The 23,356-nt window shown below is 39.2% G+C and overlaps 4 protein-coding genes across 9 annotated transcripts in view; 3 read left to right on the top strand and 1 right to left on the bottom strand.

Annotated features, from left to right (window-relative positions):
* septin9a (septin 9a) overlaps window positions 1-23,356 on the bottom strand; it is an 82,351-nt gene that overhangs the window by 16,023 nt on the left and 42,972 nt on the right. Inside the window, exon 1 of one of the 6 annotated variants that reach the window (XM_084926158.1) lies at window positions 3,217-3,331. The exons of the other annotated variants lie outside the window; for them this stretch is intronic. The gene's annotated coding sequence lies outside the window, so the exon portion shown is untranslated. Of the gene's footprint in view, window positions 1-3,216; window positions 3,332-23,356 lie in introns of those variants that run through there. 6 annotated transcript variants of the gene reach the window in all.
* LOC146388700 (uncharacterized) lies at window positions 8,132-9,491 on the top strand (the record flags this gene model as incomplete). The annotated part of the gene is made up of 1 exon (XM_084926163.1): window positions 8,132-9,491. A coding segment is annotated over one exon (837 nt), but the record flags the coding sequence as incomplete, so codon positions are not given.
* On the top strand, window positions 11,506-15,353 carry LOC146388699 (uncharacterized). The gene is made up of 2 exons (XM_084926162.1): window positions 11,506-11,573; window positions 12,545-15,353. The coding sequence occupies exon 2, from the start codon at window positions 12,549-12,551 to the stop codon at window positions 13,239-13,241; it is 693 nt and encodes a 230-aa protein (XP_084782288.1). The 5' UTR covers window positions 11,506-11,573; window positions 12,545-12,548; the 3' UTR covers window positions 13,242-15,353.
* On the top strand, window positions 15,866-23,288 carry LOC146388698 (uncharacterized). The gene is made up of 2 exons (XM_084926161.1): window positions 15,866-15,932; window positions 18,956-23,288. Exon 2 carries the CDS (start codon window positions 18,957-18,959, stop codon window positions 20,397-20,399), a length of 1,443 nt encoding a protein of 480 aa, XP_084782287.1. The 5' UTR covers window positions 15,866-15,932; window position 18,956; the 3' UTR covers window positions 20,400-23,288.

The following is a 23,356-nucleotide window of genomic DNA, read 5'->3' as shown; positions in this document are numbered from 1 at the left end:
TTCCCACCCTCTGACAGTGAAGCCTTTTAATAAAAAGGGGAAATTGGTTTGGTGGCAGTGCAAACACTGACTTTAATAACACAACAGCCTGAGTGTTTTTGCAGCAAAGCCGAATTCCCAGACTCATCGTTCAGCTCTCAGGAGAAATGTGCCTGAGAGATTATGTCACCTGCCACTATTTGCCTGGAAATGATATACCCATCTTACTGTGTTCTGCACGTGGCATTTATGTGCATGTTTTTAGAAGTATTTTAATATAATGTAGATGCTTAAAACCAATGATAATCAGTCTCTTAACAACATACAACTTTGTATTTGCAGCATGCAGCATCAGCAGCTAGGGTTACTTTGCAGACAGCAGAGAAATGTAAATTACTGTAATGACAGCAGAAGCCCACAGGTTTGTCTAGACTTCCAGAGGAATGTGTTCGGCCTCTATGCTGTGGTGGTGCACAAGAGAGCTGTTGTCTTTCTAGGCTCTTCAGCTAATTCTTACACCAAGCAGCTCCAAAAGAAAAAAGAAAGAAAGGAAAAAAAAATCAAATCACTGAGCGCATCAGGTAAGGTTTCACCTATACATTATTAAATGCATGCATGCCTCAATTTACCGTGCGGACACCCAAGTGCAAGCAAGAAGACTTATTGACTCAATTCAAGGCTCAGGCTGATTTAGTTTCAACTAAACATCTACAGTTAAGGAAATACATTCCACTGCAGCAGATCATGCTTTACAAAAAATATTCCACCTTAAAGCAACTGCTAAACTTTACCCTCTAACTGAATTTACACGAAAGCAAAATGAATCAGGAAGTTGTCAGTTTTGTGAGCGTCTTTGTGGCTAGGCTAAATAATACATTAGTTATCCATTACCTATTGGCTACTTGCTGACAGTAATAGAGCATGTGGACTGAACCAATGTAATCTCAGTGAATGGGTCAAAGTGTATCAGTGAAATGGTTAGCTGACAGTGAGTGTGGGTCTAGAGGGGCAGGGGGTTGAGGAATCTGACCTCTGTTCGTGCACATGCCTCACCTTAAAAACAACAGTTAGAAGTGTTATTTAAACAAAAAAAAAAAAAAAAGTGCAGCGAACTCAGTTGAAAAAGTTCTGCTTTTTTAACATTGCATAGACATAATTATAAATACCAAATTATCTACAAACTAACCAATGTTACTTTAATGCTCAGTTGACTTAAGGTGGACTTAGAGGGCAGCTGTCCTTCACTATTGAGACAGAAGGCTCAAGGTGTTCAAATCCTTAGAAAACACAAACTCACTATTCCATCAAAAATGCTGTCAGCAGGACTCCTCTGACACAGTCTACAGCCTGTGTGCGAGCTGAAGCCTGTCACCTGGGTCCTCTCCAAGTCTCAGCAGCAGTATTTATGGACTGTGTTTGACCCACATACAAAGCTTAAGGGTGTAGTGGACAATAAGTGAAGTCACAGTGTCAGTTTAACTTGAAATGTGACTCCTTACTCAAAGTAGTTCATATTTACATGTTACTTCAGTTAATTTCAAGTGAACCACCATCATCTCCTCACCTTTGAAGATTTTAAAGTCGTATATTTATCGTGTGTGGCAGCATGACACTTCTAGGTCACTGTAGGTGTAGACAGCCAAACACTTGTTACATTAGACCTTAAAAGCGTGCCCTATAAAGGGAACATTAGCTTATTGTGTTATGTTAGTTCAGAATTGTTTTCTTTTAACATCTTCATTGCTAATCTATCAACACTTGCAGACAACTGAATCATCTCAAAATTTATATGCAACAAGTTACAACAAAAATACCACAGTTTCCCTTTTTCCACTCTTCTCTTGTGGTGAACATCTAACGCACATACATGTACTAGAAAACGCAAACCAGTTATTCAGAGAATCTGCTCCCGGTGAATCCAACAGAGATGAAATGTTATCGATTTTACAGAGCTCCGGTTACATTCATGAAATGTTTTGCATTTCAAACTCATGATGCTAAATTCCACAATAGATACACAATCTTACTGATCTAACTTCTTGACTCCCGATGTGCACAGACAGACAAAGACACGCAAGATGCAGAAGGTAACGATGACCTTTTCAGCTTCCCATTAAACAGTGGTGAAAGGCCACAGTCTGTTCTGCACAGGGGCCACAACAGAGCTCCTTTCAGCAGCTCTGCGTGTGTGTGCGCGCATATGTGTGTGTTTCTGAGGCAAACCAGAGGCGGGTGACTTTCTGAAAAGGTGAGGGGCGGTTGGTGTTTCCACCGGTTTGATATTAGCTGCTGAGAGGAATTCCTTGTATTCTCCAGGTCAACTTTGGATAACAAAGCCTGGATGATAAATTCTGAGGCCCAGCGTTGTTGTCAGCTGCTGCCACATGGCCCCATAGCCAAGAACTCGCATTATCACTTTGTCAGTGCTTAAACAAGAGCAGAAAAAGTAGTGAAAGAGAAACCTGATCTGTACAGAGCTCATAAAGAAACACTAATCTGAGGCTAGCCTGTTCTACTTTCCTAAAAGGATTCCTTCACTGTACTTTCCAAAAGCACATCAAAGCCTACTAACCACGTGTGTGGTGCTAACTGTCCACTCTGCATACGTATTTGGCCTGGTAATATGTCATTGTCAGCAACAGCAGTCCAGTGTGTGGACAACGTCAGGAGGAAGGAAACAAAAATAAAACTGGGAGTTTAAACAGAAAAAAAATGGGGTTGAACATGATGGAACATCCCCCTGGATACATAAACAGACGTGTGTGTGAGTCTGTGTGTGTGTATTACACAGAGAGATCGATTACAAAGCGTGCCACACAGCAGACATGCACAACATTTAGGAGATGAAAGACAGGGAATGCAAAATCTGAACAATGGTAATTATCCGTGAAAGCATGCTCACACAAAAATGAGAAAAATATCCCAACCTGAGATCCTGAGCACTGTCTGTGAAATACACAGCCATGCTTCTTTACAACCAACAAATTAATAGCCACGTGCATATTTAAGCTTGGTTAAAACACATCAGTAACATTACATGTTTGAACAGCTGGACTCAAAAACAAACAGTTTTCTTCTTTCTGGTAAGAAGACAAACACACAAATCGAGAACAAAGGAGAAAACTTCCTTCCTCCACTTCCAACTGATTTTTAACACACACACACACACATACACAGCTCTACACACACATGCACGCACACACACTTACGCTCCCTGCCAGTATGCAAAGCACTCACCGTGTGTGAAGTGTTTGTGTGTATGAGCTGTCCCCTGTCGAAGTGCAGCGCTCCAGTGAGAGGCCAAACTCTGCTGTGGCTCTGGAAGCTCCCTGCCTGCCCCTCCCACCCATGCCTGTCATGTGACTCTGCACGTAAGGCAACACCATACGCCCACTTCCTTCAAATAACCCCGACCCTCCCTCTGACAAATAAAAGGGAAAAAACACCCCCACAACTTCCAATGCGATAAAAAGTAAATGTTAGCAGAGACCAGACAAAGACAGAGCGTTAGTGGCTACGATAAAGAAACAACAGAAGAGCTGTGTGTGTGCGTGCGTCTGCAGCTCTGCAGCCTTTAGGCCAGCTTCTCTTCAAGTCCCACATTAAAAAACAAAAAACTGTAATTACTTTGTCTGGACTCCTTATCTCCTCATCTTTACGTCATCAAACTACTAACACTCAGTCCCTTTAACAAATCAGTACCCTCCATAAATCAAGACCCACTGATTTCTTTTCCCCCTCTTTGCAAATTTTATATCATATTGGCTTTTACAGTAAATCATTTAAAAGAAAAAACAAAAGAGTACAAATGTTTTAGATAAAGCCAAAGAAATCAAGCAGACAGAGCAGGGGATACGATAACATTTATCCTTTTTTAGAAAATTTCACAGGAAATTGTTTTTGTTTGTTTTTTTAAAGCAGCTTGTGTAAGTACTGAATAATTCCACAGCAACTAAACTGAAATGTTTGGCAACAGTCAAGAGCCTGGATAAGATATCCTCAGACATTTCAACAGTAAAAAACATTACAGGGATGATGTACAAACACTTTTATTGTTACTGTAACAGCATTAAAGCCACATGTATACATAGTATGACAAAGTATGAAAAGCAATACCTTTGGATACGTGTAGTTGAATAATTACAGATCAATATATAAAAATAATATAACATGAATCCGTGTATTAGACAGGTATATTTATTTATAGCATATATTAGATTGTATACTGTAAACAGATGTATAAGATGAGTTAGATGGGGGTAGGAATGCCTGACCAGGATATGGTCAACATTTTGTTCTTGTTTTCCTCTTGAATATGATGGCTTTTAATGATTGTGTTTATTTGTCTTTTATTCCCTAATACGTATTGACACTTGTTACTTATATGTTCAAAATAAAGATTTGATTATGACAGTGCAAACACCAACAACTATTACTATTTTCCAGTGAAAATATAAACAAAATACGAAAAGACGAAATCTAAGGAATGGCAAAATGAGATGTTAAAAACACCTGATCCCTTATCTTCCAGTACCTGAGAACAAACCAATCACTTTGGCTGATTACTACTCTTTGGAAGTGTGTATATTCATGCCAGATTAAAGAGGAAGGGAACAGCTGTTTTCAGGCTCACAGGAAGTGTAATTACACACCAGTGCAGCAACTTGAGTTTAACCTTACAGCCACATGAACAGACACACGCACACACACACACACACACACACACTCTCTCTGGGCAACACCTGCATTCCTTGAAACGAACAGTCAGGTTCCTGAAAAAAACCAGGCGTAATATGTTGGAGAGACGTGTCATTACTCAAACTCAGAGGCCAAAATAAACCAGGGCTTTTAAACAATGTCCATCTAACGAAACCGAAACATCAATATGGACCTTCTGAGTCCTGCACAATACCAACACACGATTCATTAAATCCGACACACAAACATAGCTGGACTTGTAACTGTGATAAAAACCAGGTTTTTACCAAATATGGACGTAAAATAAACCCTTGTTGTCGTTAGTTTTACAGGGTGGAGAACCCTGCAATTTCCCCCAAACTCGGGGCCCCGTCTCTCTTACAGCTTTTCGCTCTTTGACCTTTTTCGTTCTTTTCAACTCACTCCTTCTGAAGCTCACCTTTATCTCCCCAATAAAAACCTGATGTTTAAAGTGGAGACACTGGAAATGTAGATTCTGACAGCACTTAATAATGGGTTTAGGAGCTGGTTTATTACTCGGCTGCACTTTATTTCACCAACACGACACAATCATCTTTGAAATCTTCTTCTGTGGATTATGCAGATTATACAATAGGAAGACATAACAGAGCTTTTCACTCCTAATGCATTGCAATGCATTGCAGCAGTGCCAGTGATGAAGCAAGCCACAGATAGTTTAAATAAAAAGGGGCAAAGGTCATGACTTAAGACAAATTAAAATCCATATTTAGGAAGACTAAAGCATCATCCTGAAGTCACGTAAACAGCTGTGTGCATAAAACTGTGCCACTCTGAACTCCAAACTCCTCTTCTCAACATCACTGCCACTCAGGAGCTGCTCTCCAAAGGTTTCACTATTAACTTTTTTAGGCCTAAAATAGACTTTTTATGAGATACAAATTCCCTCTCTTTCAGATTTTCTTCTTAAAAACGCTGACTCCTGAGTGAACCGTGCATGCATGCAGCGTGGGCCAACCATCATTTGTTTGATCTGACATAACTTGGCAGACTTCTTTATTACAGAGCTGCTGTGCTGCTGGGGACACGGCCTTCTTAAATGAAAGAAGAAAAAAAAATCTTAATTTTGAGGAGAAGGAGACAAAGCCGATGTCAGGGGCTGAAGTTTGTGGGCCACACTGAGCCAAGATGGTGTCATGTACTGGCAGGCAGAGCATGAAGCTGCCTGGCTGACCCCTGACAGTATTCCTTGCAGTTGGACTTTCATAACACAGAGATACAGAAGAACCATAGATTGACTGGGCGCATTACATTAAAGGCATCACAGGTTGTCTTTTTCCTCCATAGGAAAATAGTGTAGCGTACGACTAATACAGAGGGCTGCAACACATCTTAAATCAGTATTCAGTAGACTGCAGTGCACGGGGTGTGTGTACAGTTCTGCTATGAACCATCTTAGGCTGATAAATGACACTACCAAAAATAAAAAAATAAAGGTTCGTTAGCTGACATGCATGCTGAGGTTTCTAAAAAACAAAAAAGCATGTCTTTATGTGTAAACATTTGTGAGTTTACTTAACCTAAAAATCTATTGTGCACCGTCACACTGTGACGCTTGGATTTCCATTTGGAGATGAAGAGTAAACGCTCGCAATGTAAATAACATTTAGGGGCCAACTTTAGGGCAAATCTACAGGAAATTAATGTAGGTCAGTGTCCTCTGAAGTAATAGAAACAGTGTGGGTGGGTGTGTGGGTGGGTGTTGGGGGGGGGGGTTTGACGATGTCACATGAATCCAATTCTCTGGGAAGAGGAAGTACTTCCTCACTGAGGAGGATTTGTAGTAAACAGCTGAATGAGGCCCTCTCAGGGTTCTGAAAACAGCTCCTTCACCCTCCTCCACCCGATGTGTGTGTATGCCGACACTGAGCCACTCAGCTCTGTGTGTTTGTGTATTGTGCTTCTTAATGTATAATACAGTGGACTTCAACGTATCTTTGACAAACGTTTTCCAGCTCCAGGCGCTACCTTCCAGGTGCAAGGCCAACTACCTGTGTGACAGCAGCATCTGCTGGTAGCTGGTAGAGTTGCAGCAGTAGAAGCAGCTCCACAAGCTTCAAAACAGCATGGGTCAGTCTCCAGCCTCAGCTTTGCAGTGCAAAACTTGCATATCTAAAAATTTGGCAAGTGTATATTTAGTTATTTTAACATGATGAAACTTAAAATTTGAGTTGTGGTGCAAACATCTTTGTACATAATCGTAAAGTTTTTATATGGTGACAGAACCTACAGAACATCTTTAAACAATGAAAACTAAAGTAAACAAATTATAAATGAAAACAGCCATTAAAAACACGTGTACACTATTTAAAATTCACTCAACTACAACACAAGAGACTCGACTGCAATTTCAGTCCCTTACCTCTGCAGTCGGGCAGACACACCCATATTCAGACTTTGGATTAAATGCCCAATAATCAGCTTTTGTATTTTAACAGAACCAAATTACCACAAAAAGAAACAAAACAGAACAAAAAAAACCCCACACTGAAATGCAAGCTGGTTTTGCTCTTTTACAGTGAAGAAGTCTTTTTTAACAGGCAGACTGTCAGATTTCCTCTAACAGCGAAACAACCGGCAAAGCTTGATTTCCTGGTTTCGTTTCTAAGGAAAGTGAAATCTAAAGGGAGTTACTAGCTCACACAAACATACAGATCAGCCATCGAAAGCAGCAGATTTACGCAGGTAAGCGTCTTGTTTTCTAGCGGCTACATTTTTGCTTACTTTTGCTCACATGACTGCTGTCAAATTTACACCCAATCACTAATGCAGCGTTTATCAGGTGACAAAATATTTACAAATACAACGAAGTTGACCGTTTTTTGCATTAGATTTCACTATGAAGTAGATTACATTTCACTCAGTCTGTCTTCCAATAAGTTTTTCTTGCAAATACAAACACTCCTGCAAAATTGCACTTAAGTCTGCAACAACAATTTTCAATTTGTTTTGTTTAATTAGTTTAAAATCTAGTTAGTTTAGGTGATTTTCATGGAACCAGTGCCAGACTGAAAAAAATTAAATTCTAAATTAATTCATTAGGATCACTGTTTGGACAAATACAAATATTAAGGCATGTTTTCGTTACAAATCTTTGACTCTAAAACTGCCATAAAACAATATCTACTTTGTTTTATTGCTCTTCTTTAACCTGACTGTTTAGGGACTTTTACTTTGTTATTTATCTGAAGCTGAAAGGAAGCTTCATCACATAATGGATGGTATTAATCAGGGGGAAAAAAACCCGTGAAACCCGTTTTAAATAATGTTTAAATACAGAGTAGGACAAATGATTGCATGGTAATGAAAACATCACATAATTATTAGATCACTGGTCACAATGACAGCATGGACTAAAATATGGACGAACAATAAAACTAATAAACATGTAAATTTCTCTACAGGATGATTATGACGTCAGCAAGAATTACTGTGCTGTGTGGCTCTGCTCCTGACCCTGACTTCTGTGTCAGCTGCAAGACGAACACTCAATTCAATCAATGATTTGATGTCAGTAGGCTTCGGCCAGTCTGTGCCGATCCACAGTCTTGTGCTGCTCCACTGGTTTGCCAACACTGTTAACATTGACAGAAACTATGTCATACATCTGACCTTTACCCCAAACCATGATTATGGGTCCCACTATTATGGCAACAGTGGGAGGCTGTTTGAACTATCGCTGGGATCCACATACTACACCATCGGTAACATCAATAAATCAACAGCAGCCCAATTTCCACCTCATGTCCGAGCCCAGTCAGGACATGGAAACAGAGTTCGAGTCGTTATTAGAGTCAGGGAGGCATATGGAGTGCGACAAGTAGAGCGTGTCTATATCACGCAGCATTATCACCCATTTAACCATCAAAGGTCAGATTATGATCCAGATCAAACGTACGAGATCACTACCAACCTCTTAAGAGAGATCAGAGAGTTTTCTATGGACAGTCATGACATGATATCATTAAGGTATCTTAGGGATCGCTTTGGACGCAGGGCTAATGATTTACAGTTAGAATGCATCAGAAACATGTGGGGTCACCTTGCTTCTCTCGGACTGTTGTTCCACATTGTGGGGTATGCTGGGCCAGTACAATCCTACTGTAACCAAGTCCAGTTGGCATCGAGAAGAAATGATTCATGGAGCAACATTCAAGACTGTCTAGGTTTCTTATGTCGTTTGTTGTTAGTAGTTGTTTTGGTATTTGCTGTTTTGTTTTCTCTTTTGTTAGCAGCAGCAAATAAAAAATGAGTAAACAATGTGAAGAGAAAACTTGTTCCAAGATAGACTCAAACTAACTGTAACTGTTGGACCAGAAAACCATCTGGATCTTTATTTTGAACATGGTCTTCACTTGTTTTGGGAAAAAACAATTAGCCAGTTGCAACATCTGTACCACTAGATGACTGATGAGAAATTTTGTAAAAGTGTTATAAAACTTTCCACTTGTTATTTTTACTCTAATATGAATTAATTTTGTGCTAAGTTTGAAAGTTTTAAATGGATAGACCCACAGCATGCTTGCAGTGAAAATCAATATTTTGCATATTAGCTACTCAAAATGGTTCTTACTGTGTATCATCTGTACAATATCTACTCATGTCTAATCTAACAGTAGTGACTCCCAGCAGATTCATCCAGTGAGGCTCAAGGACAATAATGCTGATGGAGGAATGACAGACATGTTGATTAAGAGTGTATTTGACTGATGCTTTTGCATTTTCTCTGTAATCTTGAGAATTTTGTGCTCATTAAACTGTATTTTCAAGCGTGAGATTGTCATTTTCAATGATGTGTTGTCAAAAGTTGTATTAGATATATGTGCATTGTTCAAAATGCAAACTAACTGCATGCCCTGGTCCTTGGGCAAGACACTTCACCCGTTGCCTACTGGTGGTGGTCAGGGGGCCCGGTGGCGCCAGTGTCCGGCAGCCTCGCCTCTGTCAGTGCGCCCCAGGGTGGCTGTGGTTACAATGTAGCTTGCCATCGCCAGTGTGTGAATGTGTGTGTGAATGGGTGGATGACTGGATGTGTAAAGCACTTTGGGGTCCTTAGGGACTAGAAAAGCGCTATACAAATACAGGCCATTTACCTTCTGACCTAAAACAAATATACGATTTACTTTATTCAAATCCATCTGTGTTTCCAAGTTTCAAAACGTAGCTGATATAATATTTGTTGTGCACTATGTAAATTTCTACATAATGGCAAAAGACCAAAAATGCAGCAAGTGTGAGAGGCCAATAATCTGCATTAAAACAAACAAAAACATCCAGTCTCAAACAAAATGCAGACACAGATTATGTGCAAATATTTCAATCCACTCGAGTAGTCATGAGCTGTGACACATATATTTTTGGACACAGAAATAATCTCAAGTTTTTATATAATGACTACAGATCACCTTTAAATAATGAAAACTTAAATTAAGAAAACAACAATCATTCAAGAAAAACGCCAAATTCAAAAACGTGCACAATGTGTGAAATTCATATGTGATCATTTGCTACAGGAGAGACTACTGCAGTGTCACAGTTCGACACCCTGCCATAAGGCAGACTAGGGCTGCCACGATTAGTCGACTAGTCACGATTACGTCGACTATCAAAATCGTCGACGACTGATTTAATAGTCGACGCGTCGTTTGAAGCTTTGTAAGATCACAAAAGACGCAGGAATAAGTAGTAGGATTTAAGAGTGTAATAACGGACTGAAACAGAAGATGGCAGCACTGCATGTACAAGGATGCCAGCTGCCGTTAAATCCCGAAGAAGAAGAAGAAGAAGCTGTGTCCCAGAATTCATAGCGCAGCCCAGCTCAGTTTCCAACAATGGCGGCAGCTAGTTAGTTTTAATATTACTCTTATTATTCTTTCTGGGTCACAAAATAAACGTTTAGCATATTTTCAGGCGAGAATGTAGCTGTGTAAACCTCAAATATCGGCTCAGTTTATCAAGACACCACATATTTTTAAAAGCGCTCCGACATTTTCGGAGACGTCTGTTACCCACTAGCTCGATAGCTAGCCGGGGTTACAGGCTCACTAGAGCCGGTGAGAACACCGGACTCCCAGCAAATCGTTTTAAAACCCACCGCCGTATTTCGCTACTCAGGTGAAACATATATAAGTCACTTAGATAACTTAAAAATGTTATTGTTTGGCTTTTTTTTAGTATTTTATTTGTTCCTGAGTAAATCGGTTTGGCTGAGATTAAAGTTATAGTTTTTACACAGCTGAATAAACATCAAGCAGACAACTGATTATCAGAAATGTGAGATGCTTGAGAATATACTCCGGTGTCCTGTTATATTTTAGATAGCAAGGAGTTTATTAAACTTCACCGAAACAATCTGCAAATTTCATTAAAATTTAATAAACTATCATCTTGTCTTTATTTTTAGTTAGCACAAACCTTAAACACTTAAAACTGTAAGCTAATGATAGTTATATAAGAGCAGATGCTGCTGGTGCAATAAGCTGTACGTCCAATGGATGCATGATCTGATTAGTCGACTAATCGCAAAAATAATCGGTGACTAGTTGACTATCAAAATAATCGTTTGTGGCAGCCCTAAGGCAGACACGCCCATATTCAAAGTTTCCATTACAAGCCTGCTCATAAATGGCCAATAATCAGCTGTTAACAGACATGTGACTGTCAAACTACCAGAGATACTGAAATGTTTGTCTTTGAAAACGGAAGGAAGTCAAATAGTGAGACTTGTTTTTTGACTTCCTCTTCACAACTGTCAAAACTCGTCACGCTGGATTCATTTACAAGGAAAGCGAAACCTAAAAGTTACAACTGCTCTCACACAACAAATAGACCGGACTGAGAGAAGCATACCGACACAGGTAAGTTCCCTCATTTTCTAAATTCCTTATTCAACTGGTGAGGAATTTACTCACATCTCTAATGCAGAATCTATTCCACAGGTGACAAAATATTACATTTACAACAAAGTGGATTTGACATGGAGTCTGTTACAGTGCACTACGTATGCCTTTTGACTAATTACAAGCATACATACTGCCATTCAATATGATCTGCAAGTCTGCAGGATTAATATTAAAGCTTTGAATTTTAATTTGTGTAACTTTCTGACATAGTTATCGGGAGTGTCATGAAACCAGTGCCATGGCCAATAAAAAGTGAAATACAATTCATTAAGATTAGCAACTGGCTTTATCTAATACAACATGAAAACATTTTTGGAATCAAACAAACAAAATCTGCTTTGTTTAATTACTCTAAGCAGACCGTTCAGTGATCCCTCCCTCTTGTTTATCTGAAGCTGACAGGAGGCATCAGTGGACAAATCAAACAAGTTTTGATTATAAATGAAGAGTTACTAGTGTGACACTCCCCTATCATTACCTCCTCTCAGGTCCTGTTCAGGAAGTTAAGACTGTTTGGGAAAACAAGAGAATTTCTGAATTTAAGTTAAAAACAAAATCTCTTTATTTAAGAAATAAAGAGACATTTTTAAAAATGATTTTGTAACTTTGTAACATTTGTTGTTCTCTGGGTTAACACCCCCCCCTCTAATTTAATAAAACTTTAATTTACTTTTCCTGGTGAATGGCTAATACCATTCACCAGGAAAAGTAAATAAAACCCGTTTCAGTGTTTGTACGACCAAATGATTAACGCTTAATTACAGACTAGGAAAGAAAAATTAAAGTCCTTTTTTAAATGGTAGCATGGTGATAAAAATATGTAATCATAACTATTATATGCATCACAGGTCACACAAAAAGACAAAAAAAAACCTTGTAAGGACGGAAAATGCATGGATTCACTAACTACTTAAATCTCTCTACAGGCTGATGAAGATGTCAGGAAAGATCATCTGTTGCTGTGTGGCTCTTCTGATCTTTACATCAGTTTCAGCTGTAAAACAAATGCTCAATTCAATCAGTCATCTACAGTCAGTCAGATTTGGCCAATCGGTACCTATGGAGAGCCAAGAATTGCTCCGCTGGTTTGCCAACAAAATTGAAATTGATACAAATGGTGTCATACGACTGAACTTTGACCCACACTGTGATTATGGCTCACATCATTACGGCAACTTTGAGGGGTTGCTAGATGAATTGCCAAGGGGGTACAGATACTACACTCTTGGCAATGTCAATCAACAGACATCACTCCAGCTTCCATCTCATAGGAGAAACAGGGCCCGAATCATAATTAGAGTCAGGGAGCAGTCACAGACAGTAGACCAAGTCTATATTACACAGCATTATCAGACATTTGACTACCAAAGGTCAGAGTACGATCCAGAACAAACGTACCTGATCTCTACTAACCTCCTAAGAGAGATCAGAAGGGCTCGTATGGACAACTCACCGATACATCGTGTAAACGCGTCCCAGCCATGGGACACTGGAAACAGACAGGCTGCAACAAGAAGAAATGGACAACCTAATGGTTGGAACGATTGGTTGTTCGCTTTGGTTGTTTTAGTCTTCATTTTGTTCATTTCCTTTTTGTCAACAGCAAATAAATACAACAGATAGGGCTGTTCGATATAACGATATATATCGGATGACGATATAAAACCGTCTATCGTTGCATTTTACGCTATGTTTGTTTCGTGGTGTCGCAAAATAAACTGTTTACGGCAATATTTTTTCATTATTTTGATGGTCACTGGTCGTGTCCAAATTCATGGGCTGCATCCTCCTGAGGCCGCATTTGTAGACCGATTACGTCACAGCGACGCGCCGAAGGCTGTCCAAATTCGTAGACTCCTCCGAATGCAGCCGACAAATGCGTCCTCCTTTTCCCCGAATTTGGAGGATGGGTCGGGTGTGTCCTTCGTGGCCTACCATATCCCAGAATTCATAGCGCGGGCCAGCCAAACTCCAGTTTCCAACAATGGTGGCCGCTACTAAGTTTTAAAATTACTCTTACTAATCTTTCTGGGTCACAAAATAAACTTTTAACATATTTTCAGGCGAGAAAGTAGCTGTGTAAACATCAAATATCTGCTCGGTTTATCAAGATGTCGCATATTTGCAAAAGTGCCTCGACGTTTTCAGAGACATCTGCTACCCACCAGCTCGATAGCTAGTCGGGAGCTCGAGGGTCACTGAAGCCGCCAAGAACGGCACAACTCCCGGCACATCATTTTAAGATCACTGTGGACTTTCGCTACTCAGGTTAAACGTAATATATAAGTCACTTAGACAACCTAAAAATGTTGTTGTTGGGCTTTTTTCAGTGTTTTATTTGTTCGTGAGTCAATCGGTTTGGCTGAGATTAAAGTTATTAGATTAGATAAAATAAAACTTTATTAATCCCCCTGGTGGGTTCCTCCGGGATTTTCACACAGCTGAATAAACGTCAAACAGAAAACTGATTAAACAGAAGTATGAGACGGTCGAGAATTTACGCCAGTGTCCTGTTATATTTTAGATAGCAAGGAGCAGACGGCTGAGTTTATTAAACACCACCGAGACAGCGGTGACGCTAATCAGACGGCTAGACCGTCCAATTTCCCCAGCCGTTTACTTCCGGCCAACGTAGACCGCAAAGGCTGGGTCCTCAGGAGGATGCAGCCCATGAATTTGGACATGACCACTGTAGTGACTATATTAATTTCTTAAAGTTCTCTCTTTCTCTTATATTTAATATAACCACACTACAGACAGACAAGCGCTTGTTTTTATGCGTTGTCGTTAGCAACAACAACGGTAAAACCACCGCGTGTCTGCTTGTTTATTTTCCCACTTAAACCTTTCACAATAAAGCTCAAGATCCTGTTGAGACTTTTCAAAATAAACCGAATCACGTGAAAGATGCAGATTATTTACGGATGAGAAGCAAAAAAAGAGCCGTCAGGTGCTAAAAAATAAACCTTAGACTCAAACATAACAGGCTTTTCCCCGCAGCACGCTGTGTAATAAATACTCACAAAGAAAATGGCGGCCGTTACAACCTATGTCTAAAAATGTATAGTTTCATGCATCAGTTAAAACACTCGACTCCAGGTACGCAACGCCCAGCTGGAAACACTTCACACAAGTCGAGCTGCCCGAGATTCACAGAATTTACAGAAAATGTTACATTTTTGTGATTTATATTGTTATTGGACGATAGATGTCTTAATATCGGGATATGAGATTTTGGTCATATCGCACAGCCCTAACAACAGAGTATAGTTTAATCAGTAACTGAAATTATGCTCAGGACCAGAGAACCTGGAGCATCTTTGTCTTGACCGGGACAACAGGGCAGTTATCTGAGTTTGACTACATGACCAATAGTTTCTGCTGTACAATTTGCAACCATGTCATTATCTTTTTTTCGTTTTTGTTTTAACCTGGACTATATGAGTTTATTTTGTGTTAGATTTAAAAGACAGGCTGGTTATAGCATGCTTGTAATAAATCATTTTGACAGCAAGTCACAAAAATCAACATTTTGTGTGTGGACTTGTGTGTGTGTGCATTTGTCAAATATCTAATCAAGTCTAATCAACAGTAGTGACTCCCAGCAGATTCATCCAGGGAGGAGAACGGACAATTACTCTGACAGATGAATGACAGAGACGTGTTGTGTTACTGTTTTGGTATTGTATTGCATTTTTAAAATGTTGTGCTCATTAAACTGTATTTTTAATTGGAGACAGTCATTTTATGTGATGTGTTACAACTGTGTTGACTCAAACTTTGTATTTGATATTTTAGTCTTGCTTAAAAAGTAAATTAACTGTGTGGCCTGGGTAGGTACTGGGCTATAACAAACAAGATTCACTTGATTCAATTTCATCTGGCTCTTCTATGTTTTACAACATAGCTGATATGAGGTTTGCAATGCACTACGTAGATTTCTACACTTTCTGATAATGGCAAAAGATTTAAAAAAAAGGAAAAAGGCGTTTGAGGCCAATAATCTGCTTTAAAAACAAAAAAAAACAACAAAGAAACAAAAAAACGGATTATGTGCAAAGAAAGGTCGAGAGCTGTGGCACTTACATATAAAAGTGTCACTTGGCTGTGTACCCAACTACAATGCTAAAATACTGTTCTGTTTTTCTCCATGAGGACGAGGTTTCATGCAAACAGCTGTATTATGAAACTTCCCGTTAGCGCTAGCCTTTCCAGCTGCTTTAGTTTCATTTTCAGGGAAACAGAAACCTAAAGTGAGTTACGTCTGCTCCTACACAGAGAGCTCAGACACATGGCAGAAGCAGGCTAAGGCAGGTAAGCTCTCTTACTTTCTGCTGCTAATTTGAATCATTTGGAGACTGATTAACTCTAGGTTTTATTGTAAAGGTTTCTGTGCTTAGAATTTATTCTGAATGGAAAATTATTTACACGACAGTGCAGCTAACAGCATTGTACAAGGAATTTATATGAAGTTACAATAAATACTGAGAGTCGACTGTCTCTTTGAGGATTACACACTTCTAATGCACCCTTTCACACAGAAGAAGAAAACCACACAACATACATTCACCTCGTTCTATGGCTTTATTGACCCACCGAATGCATTTCAATATTTGAAGTAGGGCTGCCACGATTAGTTGACTAGTCACGATTACGTCGACTATCAAAATCGTCGACGACTGATTTAATAGTCGACGCGTCGTTTGAAGCTTTGTAAGATCACAAAAGACGCAGGAATAAGTAGCAGGATTTAAGAGTGTAATAATGGACTGAAACGGAAGATGGCAGCACTGCATGTACAAGGATATGGGCTCAAAATGTGGTCATAAATATTTTGTACTTGTAAAAAAGATTTGTGTGTGCGTAAAAAAGATTTGCGTGTGGGGCGCTTTTTTGAACTGCAGGTCCTTGAAGGGTAATACAGTTTGAAGCTGGAGGATCTCTATATAAATATCCGATAGCAGCTAGGTCCCCTAACTTTCAGTAGCTGTTGAAAGGAAAAAGTTGTGGTATATCAGTGGTTAGAAATACCATTATTACTTTAGGATTAGTTTAACACAAAGTCAGGGCTGACCCAGGACCATTGCTGTGAGTCACAGTGCACAGCATAAAAGTCCTTTCACATCAGACGCAGGATGTGCTGCTAATGCTAACTGCTAACTAAAAGCAAAGGATCCAGAATTTGTTACGCTGGCTGCTCTGTGGGTTTTTGCAGCAGCTCTACCTGTACTAGATGCACCTGCTCCTTGTCTTTTCTATCTCTGACTTTATGTCCTCTACAAGAGTTTGTTTTTTTTGCTGGTTCTTCAAATGTTCAATAAAAACATGTATGCTAATTCATAACGAAGAAAGCTTTGTAATGAAGACTGTCATTTCCAAAACACTGCCCGCCCCCACCCCGCGGTCCGCAGCGCTGTTGAAAAGGCTGTGGAAGTCCCTATATTAAACACGTAGACCTGTGACACAAAAATCACCAAACTCAGACCACAGACTGTTTTCCTTCGTGGTGATGAAGGAAAACGCTGGGTTGGCATGTAAAAGGGCATTTATTCCCTTCAAAGACCTGCAGTTCAAAAAAAGCGCCCCTCCAACAGCCAAACCCATCTGTTCTCTGATTGGATTGTTACATTTGTGATTGACATGACATTGACCAATCAGATGAAAGGAAGAAAAATAGGGTCAAAATTCGTACTTGTAACTTGCAGGGGTTTTTTTTCTAATTCCACACACAAATCCTTTTTACGCACACACAAATCCTTTTTACGCACACACAAATCCTTTTTACGCACACACAAATCCTTTTTACAAGTACAAAATATTTATGACCACATTTTGAGCCCATACAAGGATGCCAGCTGCCGTTAAACCCCGAAGAAGAAGAAGCTGTGTCCCAGAATTCATAGCGCAGCCCAGCTCAGTTTCCAACAATGGCGGCAGCTAGTTAGTTTTAATATTACTCTTATTATTCTTTCTGGGTCACAAAATAAACGTTTAACATATTTTCAGGCGAGAATGTAGCTGTGTAAACCTCAAATATCGGCTCAGTTTATCAAGACACCACATATTTTCAAAAGCGCTCTGACGTTTTCGGAGACGTCTGTTGCCCACTAGCTCGATAGCTAACCGGGGGCAAGGCTCACTAGAGCCGGTGAGAACACCGGACTCCCGGTAAATCGTTTTCAAACCCACCGTCGTCTTTCGCTACTCAGGTTAAACATATATAAGTCACTTAGATAACTTAAAAATGTTATTGCTTGGCTTTTTTTTAGTATTTTATTTGTTCCTGAGTAAATCTGTTTGGCTGAGATTAAAGTAATGGTTTTTACACAGCTGAATAAACGTCAAGCAGACAACTGATTATCAGAAGTGTGAGATGCTCGAGAATATACTCCGGTCCTGTTATATTTTAGATAGCAAGGAGTTTATTAAACTTCACCGAAACAATCTGCAAATTTCATTAAAATTTAATAAGCTATCATCTTGTCTTTATTTTGAGTTAGCACATACCTTAAACACTTAAAGCTGTAAGCTAATGATAGTTATATAAGAGCAGATGCTGCTGGTGCAATAAGCTGTACATCCAATGGATCCATGATCTGATTAGTCGGCTAATCGCAAAAATAATCGGTGACTAGTCGACTATCAAAATAATCGTTTGTGGCAGCCCTAATTTGAAGCAGGCTTTTATGTGATGGATTGTTTCTATTGGTCTCTATTACGCAGAGTCTGCAGAGCACTTTGTGATATTTTGTGTTGTGGATTGTTTTACTTCCTGAAAAGGCAGCAATCATAATAAACACTGCATGAGCAGCAGCATCATTAGAATTGTAGCACAGCTATATCAGTAAGTATATTCTGTGTTAAAAAAAAAAAAACCAAAAACTGTCAATACAGACATTAATTTGATAATGCTTTTGGAAATATTCAGGTTTACTCATGCAATTGTATTTTAGCAACTCATGAGCCCACAAACAAACGTCAGGACAAAACATTCTGGCTTAATTAGAAGCAGACAAACTTGTACTTAAGGACCAGGAAAGCTCAAAACGTACACACACACACACACACACACACACGGACACACACACACACACACACACACGGACACACACACACACACACACACACACGGACACACACACACACACACACACACACACCCGGACACACTCACACACACACACACACACACACACACACAATAACTAGCAAAGCTTACTGCAGGGTTCATATGGACACATATCTAATGTTTAAAGACCACTGGGAAAATATGAACAAATGTAAGGTAAAGATGCAGAGATGAATAATGAAACCAGTAACTTCTTAAATCTCTACAGGATGTTGAATATATCAGGACAAATCAGCTGCTGTGTTGCTCTCCTCCTGACCCTCTCCTCTGTGTCAGCTGTAAGACGAGCGCTCAATTCAATCAGTGACCTGAAGACGGTAGGCTTTGGCCAGTCTGTGCCTGAGTACACCCTCCGCTTACTCCACTGGTTTGCCAATGAAATTGACATTAACAACAATGATGATATCCTGCTGACCTTTGACCCAAACAGTGGTGCTTATGGCTCACATTATTATCGCAACGATGAAGAGCTGTTAGACCCACTGCCGAGGGGATACCGATACTACACTGTTGGTAACAGCTACCAAGATGCATCACTGGAACTTCCAGATTATGTCGTGGAGTCGGACATTGAGGAAAGTAACAGGGTTCGCATTATAATTAGAGTCAGGGAGCGCAACGCAGTACGGACAATAGACCAAGTCTATATCACACAGCATTATGAGACATATGAAGATCAAGGGACAGATTATGATCCACAACATACATATCCAGTCACTGTCTGCCTCCTAAGAGCGATCAGAAAGTTTTCCTTGGACCGCAATAACATCAACTCAATGAGGTCTCTCAGAGACCACTTTGGAAGCAGTGCTGATGATTCCCAGCTATGGGACATTATGGATATCTGGGATGAGCTTGCTTGTCTTGGACTGTTTTTGTTTATTGTGATCCCAGAAACGTATTCCTCTCACAAACACCACAGCAGACGTCAGCCAGCACCAAGAAGGAACACACAACGTGATTTTGAGAGCAGGCAAAATGTCACTTCTGGGATGTCTGCAAAAGATCAAGTGGATCATAGAAATGGGATAAAACTGAAGGTGACAACAGGCAAAAGTGGACACGCCAGAATTATTTGGAGCAATGTTCATAGTGACCTTCTTAAACGAAATGTGATGGTGGCACTTTACCAGAATAATCAGGAAGAGAAAGCCCTGACTTCTAAATGTATTGAGAACATAGCGTCAAGCAGTTATGACACATCAGTACCCCTGAATGAAGGCCTTCAGGCACGACTGCATGAGGTTAGGACTCGTTTTTTCTTCTGGAAATCATTAGGAAAGGAGATAGACAGAGGCAGTGAGTTTAAAAACCCCAAAGCTGTGAATATAACAGGATACAATGCTAACCTGCAACTCTTTGCAAAAGACGGCAAGGCTTGTGCTCGCTTAACAGTGACAAAGTCTTTCCATAACTGGAAGTCTGAATTTAAAAACGCATGGGTAGGTTTCTATAGCTCTGAAAGTAACGCCACAAAAAACTATGAATGGCGGCAGTGGCAATGGGCAACAAAATTCAAAGAAAACAATTCTCAGGACAATTATAATGTATACGAGTATGAGTCAGACATGACAATTGCCCCGGGAATGCAAGTACGCTTCATACTGCAGGGTGAAATAGAGAAAGCAAGAACCTCACCCTGGGCTGAATGAAGAAATTTACTCCTTTAAATACTGATTGAATAATGTTTTTTAAAAAGCCAAAGAAAGAAAGTAGAGACAAGTGTTAGCAGCAGATTTTAATTTCAGGTCATTACCAGCCTCTTAAGAGTGATCAGAAAGGTTTCTAGAGACCACTTTTGAAGAAACAATCATGATTCCCTGCTATGGGACTTTATAAACATATGGTTATTGTTTATTGTTGTCAAGAGGCCTGGCCCTATACTATGAAGCAAACCCAGAGTATCTTTCAATTACCTGGATTCACTGGTGATCAGGATACATAGTCATACGAAGCTGTTTATCAACTTGCCAAGTTAACTCCCAGCTTCTTTCACATGAAAAGGGTGGTCTTAGCATCTGATTGATCTCAAAGGAGATCAATTTCATAGATCATATACACAAAATGATCCCTACGCAACCTAAACCAGACATTATCAAATGGTGATTAAAAATCTGTAAACATAGTAACATTGAAAAAAAAAAAAATACAATTGTATAAATGTTTTTATACTTCACTTTAAATGCTGCTAAATCTTATAATACAGCCACTGGGACACAAAAAGAAAAACACCAAGAATACCTATTCAACAAATCAAATCAAAGTCACTTTGATCTGCAGACAAACTGAAGTCATTTCAACATCTCCTTTATTAGCCTGTGGGACAGTAAGTTTTAATCTTCAAATGCATCTAGTGTAAACAGCTGTAATGTGCATCCATCACCTTAGAAATAATCAACAGCACAGAGCATGCACTCAGCCATAAAATAATTAATGTGAATTAAAATGTTTACTTTACCACTCAATGCACTAAGTCACAAGATTAATGAGTTTCTCTCGTCCTTTTTGCAACAGTGTTGCATTTTACAGTTTATGTTCTTTGCATAATTTTGATCAACATTTATCATCATCTGATAAGGTCTGTGATAACAACACTCATAGGGATCATTTTGTGTGGAGGACGAGTCATATGACCTGTGAAACACCCCTTTTAGATTGGTGTTGCCAGCATCTGACCAACCGTTTCATGTGAACATGCAGGGGAAACCCTGGAGTTAATGAGTTGATAACTAGCTTTGTGTGACTGTTTATTCAATTGCTGATGTTAGAGTAAGTAAATCCAAATAACAAAAAGATACCCTGGGTGTATAGAACTTGCTTCATAGTACAGGCCTCTGGAAAGCTACAACTCTAACCTAAATAACCTATCGCAGGCTGCAACACAAGGAAACAACACAACTCTGAGATAGCACCTTTGGAATCAGGGCTTCTTCAACATCTTATTCTCGTTCTTCTGTTTCCCCCGCCTGTCATATGTGTGCAAGGACTAATTTAACTAAAATCAGCACATAGTTTAAATCGAGCTTCTCTGTTAGAATTGACTGTTACCGACTACAGAATCCTGTTACATCATTATTCTTACTTGCTGTCTTGATACACTCAAGTTTTTACTTTTTTCAGCACCTTAGCTCCTGAACGTTTTTTCCTGGTATTTCTTCTACATCAGTGACGAGTGTATTTTTCAAACCCTCTTGAAAAAGAAAAAAGGACAAATTCAGATAGTGAGGCCATTAGTAATTAATGGCCTATTTCAAATCTTCCATTTATTGGCAAGATTACGTATTACGATTAAGTAACTGCTTGAAAACAAATTTCTACTATGAAATTTTCCAATCAGGATTTCATCAATGTCACATCACATAAACTGCTCTCATTAAAAAGGTGTTCAATGATATTTACTATCATTATTTACCTGTTTTACACTATATTTACATATGTTTTTAATCGGTGTTATATATTTTTTAACATTTTTAAATTTTAATCATACTTTTCTGTTCAATCATCAATTCATTTTTAATACATATATTTTCTTCAAAAATAAAGTTATTTTAATCCAATTTCGTAAAATACTTTAAATGACTGTTGAGTAAACGCTGATATTTAAACACATTAGCACACTGTGTTATTTACTGGTTTGAAGGCAAGGCAAAGAGGCACAACATGCTCTAGATATCAACTGAGCCAAGCTATAGCCGCCTTACTGTTCACCAAGAAAAGGCCACGACCACCAGCAGGATGTTTAATTAAACATGGAAACAAAAATCCAGCAGGAGTTGTTACATTGTATGCTTTGCAGCCATCTGTTTAATTTTACTTTGTGCTGTGTGGATTTGCTTTCTAAATCTTGCATAGAATGCTTGTAATGAAATGTTTGGGATTTCTAAATATCTTTTTAGCATTTGAACTACATAAAATTGTGCTTACTGTGTATGATGTAGTTGCTCGCCACAGATTTGTAAGAAAAAAGGACAATTGCTCTGATCGGTGAATCTCTCGTATGTTGAATAAACATGTATTTTATAGATGTTTTTTGTATTTCTTCTGTCATCTTGAAAAGTGTGTGTTCATTAAACCATTTTTTCAAGTGTGCAATGGTTATTTTGTGATGTGTCATAACCAACTTTAGAAACACAAACAAGCAGATGCGTAGAATGTAAGGCTCATCAGTGCCTACGCTATATGACCAGGCTCTGGCTGCTGGGCTGGGGTCAGCATAGAGTCAACTTTATGACCACAATGTGTTCTTGGCTAGCTGTGTGTTATTATGTCATCTGTTCAGATGCTTGCAAAGAGCTGATGATGTGTTAATAGCATAATGCGATTGTTTCTGACATGGGTGCAGTTTACCCTGTGGTGTATGAAATGCATGTCTGTTCCATTTTGCTTCTCAAGCACACAAAATGAATTCACATCCATTTCTTTTATCTGCTCTATCCATTCAATATGCAGATAACTGAAGAACTTTTGCAACGTAAGTAAAGACAACATTGTAAATGTAATATAATTACTGAGTTAAGTGTATTAACGCGTACCTGCCTTGAAGCAGAAGTGTCATTATGTTCGTATTAGATATATTAGTTTATGTTTGAGAGAATATAAACAAATAACA

The sequence above is a fragment of the Perissodus microlepis genome, chromosome 4 (genome assembly GCF_051167445.1).
Source record: "Perissodus microlepis isolate ML-2025 ecotype Zambia chromosome 4, ASM5116744v1, whole genome shotgun sequence".
Taxonomy (NCBI): Eukaryota; Metazoa; Chordata; class Actinopteri; order Cichliformes; family Cichlidae; genus Perissodus; species Perissodus microlepis.
The sequence above is the reverse complement of the archived record's forward strand: the minus strand, read 5'-3'. Positions and strand labels throughout refer to the sequence as shown.

Coding starts and splice junctions, on each gene's coding strand:
- LOC146388699 (XM_084926162.1), top strand. CDS start 12,549: ATGAAGATGTCAGGAAAGATCATCTGTTGCTGTGTGGCTCTTCTGATC.
- LOC146388698 (XM_084926161.1), top strand. CDS start 18,957: ATGTTGAATATATCAGGACAAATCAGCTGCTGTGTTGCTCTCCTCCTG.